At 48.1% G+C, this 12,104-nt stretch overlaps 1 protein-coding gene across 2 annotated transcripts in view; it reads right to left on the bottom strand.

Annotated features, from left to right (window-relative positions):
- Positions 1-11,705, bottom strand: part of ACE2 (angiotensin converting enzyme 2) — a 28,910-nt gene extending 17,205 nt beyond the window's left edge. The window contains exons 1-6 of one of the 2 annotated variants that reach the window (XM_029999165.2): positions 11,526-11,705; positions 7,518-7,828; positions 4,398-4,556; positions 2,389-2,482; positions 1,614-1,757; positions 375-487 (exon numbers count right to left, since the gene is read on the bottom strand). In XM_029999165.2, the coding sequence (XP_029855025.1) occupies positions 375-487; positions 1,614-1,757; positions 2,389-2,482; positions 4,398-4,556; positions 7,518-7,700 (693 nt within the window). In that variant the 5' untranslated portion in view covers positions 7,701-7,828; positions 11,526-11,705. Of the gene's footprint in view, positions 1-374; positions 488-1,613; positions 1,758-2,388; positions 2,483-4,397; positions 4,557-7,517; positions 7,829-10,998; positions 11,061-11,525 lie in introns of those variants that run through there. The other variant, XM_041119559.1, reaches the window with a different exon arrangement.
- Positions 11,706-12,104: the final 399 nt, after the last annotated feature.

Here is a 12,104-nt window from a genome sequence, read left to right on the forward strand (position 1 = left end):
ACCTAGCCCCAGAAGTCCTGCTCAGGTACGAAGGAGGGAGCATGGCTAACTTTAGATGCGGAGTATCAAGGATGCCATCTACCCCATGGGAACATACCTCCCGCCATGGGCCCTACCTGGAGGACAGACATGGATCTGCAGAGCTCCCTCTTTCCCAGCCTTTGGCACAGTGCAGCCCAAGGGGACCAAGCTGGTCCTAGAATGGCTGCAGAGGTAAAAATGTCATGTATGTCTCCCAACGTCTGTTAACCCCACGTAGACTGAGATTAGCCAGTTTAGAGCAGGTCTCGTCTTCCTTCACAACATCGACACCGAAGCCCACCATCACAAAGCACAACCCTGTGGCCCAGGTGAGAGCTTTTTCCTGCCTCTACCTGCTCAAATGTCTTCTCCACATCTTTGACCAGCTGCTCGCGGCTGTATTTGTATGCTTCTGGATAGTCTGCTTCATAATTTGCTCTCCAGTAATCTCCGTAGTCAGAATAACCTGTAAAGCGCAGATGCGTCACATCAGGACACCACACATGGCACTGCTCAGGTCTGCAGGAGCAGTGGAGCTCCTTGCTGATCCCATGCAGACCTGCAGCCTTTCCCCCAAAGCAAAGCGCGAGATGCTCTGGGTCTAGCGGGGAGGAGAGTGCTCCCCTGAGGGTCTGTCCCATGAACGTGCAGGTACGGGAGATCTCCAAGAAATGCAGAAATTGCAGTCATGGTTATCTGCTAATTAGGGTCATTCCAGCTGGAGATGGAGGCCAAAGGAAATCGTCACTCCTGACTGGAGCTCCTGTGGCTATGAGGGAGGGCAGCCTCTGCTGAGGCTGGATACTAAGGGGTTCTCACGGAAGGTATAAGCTGGTGGACATTGAATATGGGCCCCTTCCTCCAGCAACAAAACCACCAGGGCAGGTGTAGACACCAGGACTGAAATTCAGCTCCCAGTTCCACTAAGCCTTCCAGTCCACGGAGCTCCATCAAGCCTGGAGCAGAAATGGCTCATAGCTGAGGTTTCTTTCTTAGCGGTATGGAGTAAAGTCATAATGACCATTTCTTAATGTTTGTTTTTTTCCTGTCTAACTATTTGGACTATAATTTCTTATTCCTGGTGTCTAACTCCAGCTTTTTAAGCACCTGGCTGCATCTGCTGGCCCAGGTCTACCCAATCTGATCATTCTGGTTAGGGCATAATGCTTATAAATGTACCACTGCTTGTGGCTGGTGCAAGAACGTCAAGGCTGAACGTCAAGGAGATGTCACCAAGACTCAGCAGCACTCAGAAGCTGTTTAAATTGAGCGTGCTTGCCCGTAAGCCACAAGTAGTGCAGTTCTGGGCAAGGCAGTATGGAATGAAGGACACTGATACATTACGGTGTTTGGGAAAGGTGCCAGCAAAGACATCTCCCTTCTGTTCTAGGCTGGTGACAGACCTCTGATCTGGTCAATGGCACCTGTCTGCATTGCGTCTCACTTTGCGACGTGCACATCAAGAGCAAATTATGCGCAAAACACTGCTCATCAATGTGTAAAAAAGTATGGGATTTGAATTCCTGTGCAATACTGCGGTATGTTTGTTAATTTCTGGAAGCCAGAAAAAAAGAAAAAAAATTGTGACTTACTATTAAGCTTTGCAACCTCATTTTTAAGTTCAACATACTCTTCGTATAATGGTCTCATCATCCTGCCAACATCAGCTCTCCAGCCTTCCCAGGCCCATAGCCTCTCATGATAATCTGTGCTGTTAGCCATAATAGCATCCAGACCTGTCAGAAGAAAAAAATAAGTACTAGGCCTTGAAAAAGCAGAATCTCTTTATTTTTCTTTCACAGCAAGCAAATGAGCCAAAGCGAAAGAAATTTCATAAACTAAGAAGAAAACACTGTGTTCAATACACTGAAATATCCTGTTATTTTTTTTGCATCCTTTGCATCCTTTTGCATTTAAGATTTTCCCCTTCTTCTCTTTAAGAGACACAGAGCAGATCATGAGTCCCTTAAATGGTCTCTCTGCATTAGCTTCCCTTAAGTTGGTAGCATTCTTGGGACTGGCCTCAATGCAACATTGAGTCCAACAAGACTCTGACGACAGGTTTGAAAAAATAGACTTTCTGTGACGTAGGCAAACCCCAGGTGACAGGCAGACTGTCATACAAGCTGAGCAGCCCTCTCCAAATCTTGTCTACTACAAGTAGTAGACAGTATGTCTTGTGGGCAGCAGGCCCGCTGGAGGTCCCTGAACTGCGAGGTGCAATTAAATTATGACTAAGCTTTAGATAGCAGGATATAGCTATTGAACCTACAGCCCGGTCTCTTGCAGTCAGGAGCCACCCTTGGGCTTTTTCTTTTTGAACCCTCAGTGTAAAGGACACAGTAGGGGCACCTGTTAGTACCGTACCTGGCTCCAGCACCAAACACTCAGACGGTTCACCAATTTTACAGACGGTCCCAGTGCTGTAGATGGTACTCATTGTATTTAGCACAGTGCTCAGCTGCAAGTTAGATGTGAGATAGCCCGTTAGAAACCCACTCTGTGCAAAATAACAGCCAATTATGCTAATTCCTTAAGAGCTCGATTCAACACTTCACCCACCAGCTTAACATTTAAGCAGAGTAGAGATTAATGAAAGAATTTGCCTAAATGCATTACTGAACCAGGAGCTAGCTGGAAAAGACAGATAATCTCCCAAATACGTGACGTAATCTACAGGTCCTTAATATCCAGTCAGACAGAGCTCTGGTTTTAATGAGCACAGACTGTCACGAGAGAGCTATCAATATACAGCAGCAATAAAACAATAAAGTTTAGCAATGCGCTGCCATAAGCGTGGACCCACCTAAACTTTCCAGGTAGGTTGTGGTTTTGAACGGCAGCAAAAAGGGCCCCTTCTGCAGATGCTGCCAGGCTGACTGTTGGTTGTGGTTTTTTAACATCGCATCACACTGACTGCATAGAGCTGCTTATACTCCATTACACAGAAGTTATGGCTCATGTCTTGGGTCATCTGAAGGCCAAATGCATCTGAAATCATTCAGCTCTGTCTCAGAAGCCATGCTACATAGCTCTGGTTTTATTTTTTTTAATGTTTTCAGGTTTTCATACCTCAAGAAAAACATGCACCACTTTTAGCTTTTCCTTTAGGACTATGTTATTTCTCACTTAAAGCTTTAAATCAGAACTATGTGGAGCTGTCAGTGGGAGGGGTAGTTAATGACTAGCTCTAACTTTATCTCTGTCAGCATTAAAATAAGTGGACGCCCAGGGAAATTTTTGTATCAGTGAAGAATATTTAAATATTCCTATGGAATCCCATCAGACTATACAAAAAGTCACTTTTCAAGCAAGAATCAACAATCTCATCCCCAAAGGCCATTTATCTAGGAAACTGCAAGTTTCTAAACACGGAGGATACTGAAGAAAATACCTCCTCAACAGAGACAGCATTACCATCAGTGCACTGCTGTGCTCCAAAATAAATATAAGTTTGTATGAACTGTCAGCATTCCCACCAAGGTAATCTGTCTTTCCAGAAAGACAACTCATTTGGATCAGACAGGAGATCCAGCCAGTCCGCTGCTTTTCTTGCTCGGTGGTTAACACTGCTGATCTTAGCAGAAAAATCTCAGGATCCTTCTGTAATCAGGACTGTAGGATCCCCTATGTCAATGATATGTTTCAATTTGATCTCCAGCAAAAGGAAGCTAATTTAACCCTCAAGTGTTTGGTTATAAATCCCTTTTGAGTCTGCATAGCTGCTTACTCCAGTTCCACATACAGTCGTTATGTATATACATGCCTTTTACACAAACTTGTCAATGGAAATGTCAAATCTCATTATGAAAGTTGCTAAATCTTGCTGGCCTTCAGCAGCTTTCTGTGGAAGGAGGGTGCCAACCCTCCCCAGTTTCAGCCATCCCAGGGTGCCTGCTGTATAGAAACATCCCCCTTTTTTCACGGTTTGATAATGCAACATGTGCAGAGAAAGAAAGACTTCCTCCACCTGCACCTGTTTGGCTCATTGAATGTCCTTTCACCCATCTCTTTCTGCCCATTGCCCTAGCTCTGGACTTAGCCGAGCACTTACCACGGGTCCTCTTTTCCTCTTATGACTAACCCGGCCATTTGTGCAAGGACAACTCTGGGGCGTGTGCGTGTTTGAAATTCATTGCACGGATTACCTGGCAAAACTGCTGACTTGAATGGGAACCAGCTGCCTAAGCCAGACCACCCCTCCAGTCCTGTACTGCTATGAGCACCTCGTGGAGGGACCCTCTCCACACCGATGCTGGGACACAGCACCATCCTGAGACAAGCAGGGTGCCGACAGCACCGTGCCCTCCCTCGGGGGTGTTGTGGGAGGCAGCTCAACTCACCCCACAAAAAATGAGCTACATTCAGCAACTTACTCTGCTATATTTTTCCGGTTCCAGCACAGACGATCCTCTGTCCTGGAGAGCCTGGATCTGGAGCCTGGTGAGATCATCCTGGATACTGGCTAATGGGAAGCTGCTGGCGTTCCTGGAGGCCTCGACATAAAATGCGGACCACTTGGCAGCCGCCTCATTCTGAAAGGGATTCACAAAAACCCTGAATTACTCCACCAAAAGAGTGCAGCCTGATATACTCAGTGGGCAAAAATATTACTTCTAGGGAGAACTTCATTTGTGGAGACCACCTGTGGATTGCGTCTTGAGCGCTTGCACTGCGCGGTGAAATGGCTGGAGAACTTTTTGGCTTTGTTTTATTCACACACCCAGATAATCATTTTTCTTTGGAAATAGCAAGACTGGCCCCTCACACCATGCTTGTTATAATTTATCCAGCATCACCTGGCTGTGTTCCCCGCTACTCTAAATCACCACATATTCTTCCCTTAGTGCTTTTCCTCACCCACCTGTGCTTAATAGAAACCAGATGCAAGCCAAGGCACAAGAGGTCTGTGACACAGATGTCATTCCCCATTTCTCCTACAGTAGCACTGATAGACACCAGCCAAGATATTGATATAGAGTCTTTTCATTGTGCAAATATCACTTGCTCCTGAAGTTTTGGTAAATAAAAGACTATACTTGGGTATAGGAGGCTTTAAACGGGTGCCTGAATTGGGCGTGCAAAACCTCAATGTTTTGCATGAGGTTGCTTTTACCACTGCCACAAGTACATACCGTGACACATGAAACTCCCAAATTTCAGTGCACAAAGTAGCACCATAAGAACATTATTTGGATTTGGGACCGTCTTACTCACCTTTTTTTAACGTGTTTGTACGTAGTTTAGCACATCAGCACCCATCCCAACTGGCAACAAGAACAGTACCAATTAACCTGGGTCCTTGGGACAGTTTAATTGATTGTGCTCATGCCAGAACTTGCCGGGTTGTAGAGAGGCCACCCGTAACACCTATCCCTCCCTGCTGAGGCATCAGGAAACACAATGTCATGTGTGCCTGAGGAGCTCTTTGCATGACGGACCCACTGTACCTGCTTTAGGCTCTGGCAGAGAGAGGCGGTGGCAGATGTAAGCCCTCTGCCGTCCCATCCCCGCATCTCCCCCTGCCCACGCAGCCCCTCTGCAGGAGGGCAGCCGTCACCAGGAGGCTTTCCAAACTCTTCCCTTCACGGGAGCACAGCAAACAGCCCTGCCGCTGCTCAACGGCTTGCAAAGCTCAGTGGGGAAGAGTTTGATAAGCACCCAGAGGAAAAGCATCGCTGCGTAAATCTCTTTCTGAACGCCTCATCCTGAGCGGGGACGAAGAGGTGCCTTAGGAGCGGCGCGGCAGAAGAGGGGGCTCTTTGGCTACAAAAGCCAGGGGAAAGAAGTTGGATTGCTGTCTGATTTTTCCTCAATTAGAGGAACTGGTTGATAAGTCAGAGGAATAGTTATGGGGTTTGTGGCCCAATTTACAAGGAAAATGGATGGGAAGGAGCCGGAAGGGACAGTATTCATTAACTCTGCTCCTCCAGCGGAAAGGGAGGGGGGGAAGCAGCGGGTTTATTACCAGTGCTACGGAAGAGATCAAGCGAGAGAAAACGTTCTCTCTGAGCACCGGACTAATTGGTTCTTATTGCTGGTATCTCTTCGTGTATTTTATTATCATCTCATTAATGCTGAAAGTACTATATGGGGCTGTCATTTTACATGTTTGGAAACGTTACAGTTTAAGTACCTGGTGCCTCGGAAAACATTCCAGATTGACAATGATTAGTCATTAAGATTTCTTCCAGCAACCGGTCTCCTTGCTTTAATTAAGAAATATGATAATTATACCATGTTTTAATTAAGCTATAAGACCACAAAGTGGAAGACTTAAACCATTACACAAAAGTAGATGTAGTACATTCAGCTTCATTTTTATGCTCTGAATTGTTTTTCTCTAAAGCTTGAGTTAACTTTAGAACACACACGGCTACAAAATTCAAGGTTTTTTTGTTCGTTTTGAAACACTCCAAGGTTACAAGATGCTAGGCTGAGGCATGGCGGTATCCATAACCAGCCAGATCATGGCTGACTGCTCTTTATAAACACGGTACTTGCCTAGAGACCCCGTTGGCTGGGACAGCTAGAGGTTGGCATTGAGAAGCAGGGAGAACTGTATTGCAAGATAGCGTAAGTACAAATGCTGTTGTCCTTCCTGCAGATAGAAGCTGACTTTCAAACCAACATACTATACTACAGATTCCACTGCTGGCATTTGGAAATCCATGATCTCACTTCATTTTTTCCCAGTTTAATACCTCCAGGCAGTCTACCAACAGCCCTGACTATGAGAAGAGCGATGGGGGGCAGGGGGAAGGTCCCACACTGGGTAAAGGGTGTGGACCACTATATAAAACCATCAGCAAACATTTAACAGAAAGCCTACATTCAGAAAATGTTTGTATATTCAGTGAGAAGTAAAATAATTTCAGCAACAAAGAAGGGAGAGCGTCGTCCGTGTCAGTAAAAAGCCCAGCGTTAGCTCAGTCTTACGAAAAGCGGGAGACCTGAGCTCATGTGGGTGCAAGACTCGAATCCCATTCCCTCACGCCGCAGGGCAGCACCTAGCCCAGGCCCCGGGAGAAGACCACCCCGTCCGAGCCGTGCCGTCCCCAGGAGGAAAGGGGCCCCGCACAGAAACGCCGTGCTGGCAGGCACTGGTGCTGCTGGACCGTGAGCAGAAGCAGCAGCCTCTCTCCATCCAGCTCAGATTCTGGGGCCAAACACGCAACGCTCCCTCGCCTTTCCCCTCCGCTCCCCGGGGTGCCTCGAGGCGATGGCTAGAGGCAAGTCCAGCCTCTGGCCACCCCTGTGGGGTGCGAGGGCAGCCCGGACACCAGCCCGAGGCTGTAGAGGCTGGTAGTGGCCCAGGCACCTCCAGCGAGGCGGCGCTACGTTAAAGCAAGCCCCTCTACCCTCCTGAAACTACACCACAGCTACCAAAGAAGTAGCGCTCCAATTTCAGCCAACCGCGGTGGAACCAAAATAAACTAGAAAGCAGCTGTCAGATTCCTAAAACAACAGTAAAACCAGCAGGACGGAGCACTTACCATTTTCCTGGCATTCTCCTCAGTGATGTTGGTGTTGTAGTTCCATGAGGCAAGGGAGCTCTCATAGCTGATATTTTCTGCCCTCCTGTTAAACTCTTCTAGAAACATTTGGGCTTGTTGTGTGACATCCTGAGGGGTCACCACAGCGCTCAGACCACAGAGAAGCCAGAGGTGGACCAACATATTCGCGTCCGGGCTGAGAACCTCCCAACGAAGTAGGTTTCCTCAGGTAAGCTTCTCTGTCGGGCTGTCTCATCAGCCTTCAAGCATGGCTAGCGTGAAGAAAAAAGGCTGAATCCAATTTGCTGGGCCTTTTATAGGTTTTATCCATTGTAGGAGAGAAAGGAAAAAGTTTTTTATAAAAAGCCAAATAAACAAAAGTCAATGATTAACTTTGGAAAAACATAATTACTCCTGCCATTTTATGGCCTTCTTATAAAAGGCTTTTACTTTTGGTTAATGTTTCCCAAATGTGCTGTCAATGATACAGCTGGTCACTTTATCTATAGCCTGCCTGTGTCTTTGGTAGCTCAGAATCTGTGAATCCTTTAATAGGTTGGTGATAAGCTGTGAAAATATTTAGAAACTTCACTGAAACACCAAGCCATGAACCTTAACTCCCAGGCAGGAAGAAACCCCAGTTAGCCTGACATAGGGTATCTGGTTGGGTGTTTAGGTCATGTTTTAAAAGGCTTTGTAAAGCCCAAGTGATTTGGAGAATATACCTAATTTTCAAAGCAACTGGGGCATATAAAATCAGATTTTTAAACGTGTTCACTGAACTATCAAAAAGTAGCAAAAGACTTCATGGGATCACAGCATCTTGTGTAGAGACTTAACCTGAACTATAAATCAACTGGATTTAAGTACTGAGGTGACTGAGACTACTAAGATGACTCCAGTTTAATATCTAAATACCTTTGCTAATCTAGCTAGGAACCTAGCACTTACTGCAAATCAATAGGAAAATCAATGCATGAATTAGTTCTGGAAATGCAGCTTGGGTTGAGTGTTATCGATCAGACAATACCTTAGTACTTTTAAAATTAGTCTATTTCTGCTCAGCATCACTTGATTGGTTTTGGTTTGGGTTTGTTTGTTTCTTTGTTTCTTTCTGAGACACAGCTCTGCAGCCACATCCATGGGGTTGGTTTCCAGTTCCCGGCAGAGCTTCTCCAAAACCACTGTGAGTCTGTCTACATGGGAGCAGCAGCAATCAGCCTCTCATTGCCAAACCCCAGGAGAGGAGCTCCAGCCCTCCCATCTGCGATGGGCTGAACACAGCACAGCCTCAGCCGGGCCACCAGCAACAGGCGTCCCCAGCATGCAGAGCCAGAAACCAGGGACCTTGAGGAAGCACCTTGCTTCAATATCTTCTGATACCCATGTCCTGTGGACCAGGGACAAGTGATCTCTGTCATCCACACGCAATCCTCTAACAATCTTTTTTTTCAAGGGAAGGCCAACAACGTTCACTCAACCCTTCCCCAGAGGTCACGTTCCCTAAACTGCATGTTACTCCTCTTGGTGCCATCCAGACTCGCCGCATTTTGTGCTTCCTCAGCGATGGTGTCCGCTTCTGATCATAACCAAAACCAATGATCAGTAGCGCAATCACTGTCTGCATCTTACATGCTGTACCTTGCTGCTACGCACCTTCTTTCTGGCAACGTTACCCAACATTGACTCATATTCCAGTTGTGAGCCTTCTGGTAGCACTGCTACTTGCTCATCTGTTCCCTTTTTTGTCTCTGTACATCAGGTTCTAGGGTGGCACTAATTAGTGCATTTTGAATTTGTGTCTGGGCTGAAGCCCACGGCACTGATTTCAGACCATTTTTCCCATTTTTTATGACCATTTGGAATTGTAATCCTTCAAAGGACTCCCAGCTTGGCAATGCCTACAAACCTGTTAATAGATAGGTTTTCCCTTCCCACATCCAGATCATATACAGCAAGGCCCAGGAGAGCTATCACTTAAAACGGCCCCTCTTCTTGACTGAGAACCATGGAGACTGTTTTTTAAGTAGTGATGTGCCTTTTGTGATTCTTGTCTAGCTCATCACTCCTTAATTTGCCAGTGAGACTGTCACGTGATGAAATGTGGAAAGGTTTTTGTGTTGTTGTTTCATCTGTTGTCTACCAGCGCAGACAATTATGTCTGTTATTACCTTGATATGATTTCTTCTCCTCTACTAGAGAACAGGGACTATGTTGACTATTTGCTTTAACTCTTTTCTCTTCTATGCTGGTAAGTTAACTGCACAGTCACTGGACCCAGTACTGTTTAGGGTACTAAAACAGGGCTGAGTATTCCAAAATTCCCTTTTTACATGCAGGTGTTATTTTTTTCCCCCTTCACAGTGCTCTGGTGCCTTCCTCAGGGGCAGCGCTGATAGCTGTCGTCTCCCTGCCGTGGTGCAGGAGTCACCGGGGCTCCTCACTCCAGCCTGCGTCTGCCACCCGCCCATGCACGGCCCCGAAATCCCGAGGGGAGCCTGCACGACCCAGGGGCCCCCAAGCAGTGGGATACTTAGGGGATACCTGGAGGGGGGAGAGGGTGTCACCTCATTCCGATTAAATGCATCGGCACCTGCATTTAAGTGTGCATGCAGGCATTGCGGTGAGCTGAAAATGTAACAGGGGGAGTCACACTGAATTATGCTGCAGATTTTCAGCCTTATTTCTAAGCTCTTTTCTATCGCGTACCTAAATGCAATACTTAATAACATATATAAGGAATAATATAAGAATTACATGGCATCTTTCTTGCCATTGCCTTAACACAAGAGAAAAACCTTTAAGCTGTGAGATGAATTAGCACAAACTTATGTTTTGAAAAACAGCATTACAACAGTGGGGAGGCACTGGGCTCCACGCACATCGTACTTTCATGGATGGATTTGCTCCCATTGAGCAGACACATGGGAGACCACTGGATACAGACTTGTTTGTGTCAGCCTTACTACCACAGCAGGCTTTCTGCAGTATGGCCGGTCTCCGAGCCGAGGGTGGTTTTTGTAGCCTGAGATGGTGATGGCAGGTCTATGGGGAGAGGATGCCATCCATTCTTGGATGAGCTGGGAGCATTTCTTGGGGTGGACCTTCAGGCTGGTCAGGAAGGCATGGCAAGAGCATGGAGACAGTTTGTGCCACAGCAAAAAACTGAGAAAGGGAAGTACCTCGAGCCTTTTCAGAAAATCCAGACCTCCAGCAAGGGCAGCAAGGCAGCAGCCATGGGGTTTGGGTGACAGGAGAAGAGCAACTGGGAGGTAAAATCCTGCCTCGATCAAATACCTTGTTGTATGCAATGGCGGCCAGCCTGCTTGGCTCAGAGCAAAGACGACTAGTCAGTTTGCCACCGTTACAGTACAAAGGCTGCGGGTAACCTGACATAACACAGGCTCGTTCTCCTCCGGTGTGCGAGTCCTCCCCTCCACCCCTCGGGTCTACAGCGTGAGCTGTGGATTCCAGCTCCTACCTGATACTCCCAGTCCAGCAGTCCCCAGGGTCCGAGTTGTCTGACATCTGCTTAAATAGCTGCCCACCAGTGTTCATCTGTACCCTGGCTCTGTTCGAGCAGTTTTCTGCCTCATCACTCATGTTGTTGGCTGAGCTGTGCTATGAAACTAGGACTGCAATAACAGAGAATTGCATTTAGGGCATGCCTCAATAAGAAACCACTGTGTTGCGTATTGGGCACCACACACCCTTAAAATTGCTTAAAATACCGTTATCAGGCCATTTTTTCCGGGCAGGAGCACTGCTTAAGCTCTCTGCTGCGCTTTGTCGTTCTGCCCAGTGCATAAAAGATGGGCATAAGCATTACTCGGTGACCGATTTGCGGAGGGGGGCTCTGAAGGGCTGTGGCTGCCCGGCCTGGAGCGTCCCCGGGGAGGATGAGCTGCCGTGGGACGGCCACCCCACCGCCTGCGCAGGGCTGCAGCTGCCCCGCTCTCCGCCGCTCCTCTGCCGTTTCCCGAAGAGCAGCTCACATCCGTTAAATACCTGGCAAATCCTTGCTCTGAGGACTCCCCGTAAAGCGGCTTTGTGGAGGCAGCGGGCGGCCCGAGGGTGGCTTCAGCCCCTCTGCACATCGCCCCGATACGGCAGTAGCGCCCGGAGAGGGGCCGCGCCGCCGCAGCCGCACCTGAGCATCGCTGGGGGGCCAGCCCAGATCTTCTCCCTCTTCCTCGTGCTTCAAACGGGGGGCTGGGCAAATAGTCCTTTTAATCCCCCCGAGCAGCCTTTTTCCCACATGACTAACTCTTCTGCATGCGTGACATCCGCCTTTTCTCGGACGAAAGCCCTCCTGCCGGTGCTGGGACCGGGGCGCTGGCTCCCCGGCTCCCCAGCTCCCCAGCCGCCCTCAGCCCACGCGACACGGCTGGGAGCCCTCCCGCAAGAGAGGGCTTTATGGGATCCTTGCGTCCGCTCTCCAGGTGAGGAGCGGAGCTGTGCGGCGGTGAGGGGATGGACGTCTCCGCTCCTCTGCAGGCAGGCGCAGCCTGTCCTGCTCGACCTCTGAGCCACCCGGGACCGGCTCCCCTGCAAAAGGCACGTACCAGCAGCCAGCCTCGGCTCGAA

The sequence above is a fragment of the Aquila chrysaetos genome, chromosome 23 (genome assembly GCF_900496995.4).
Source record: "Aquila chrysaetos chrysaetos chromosome 23, bAquChr1.4, whole genome shotgun sequence".
Lineage (NCBI taxonomy): Eukaryota > Metazoa > Chordata > Aves > Accipitriformes > Accipitridae > Aquila > Aquila chrysaetos.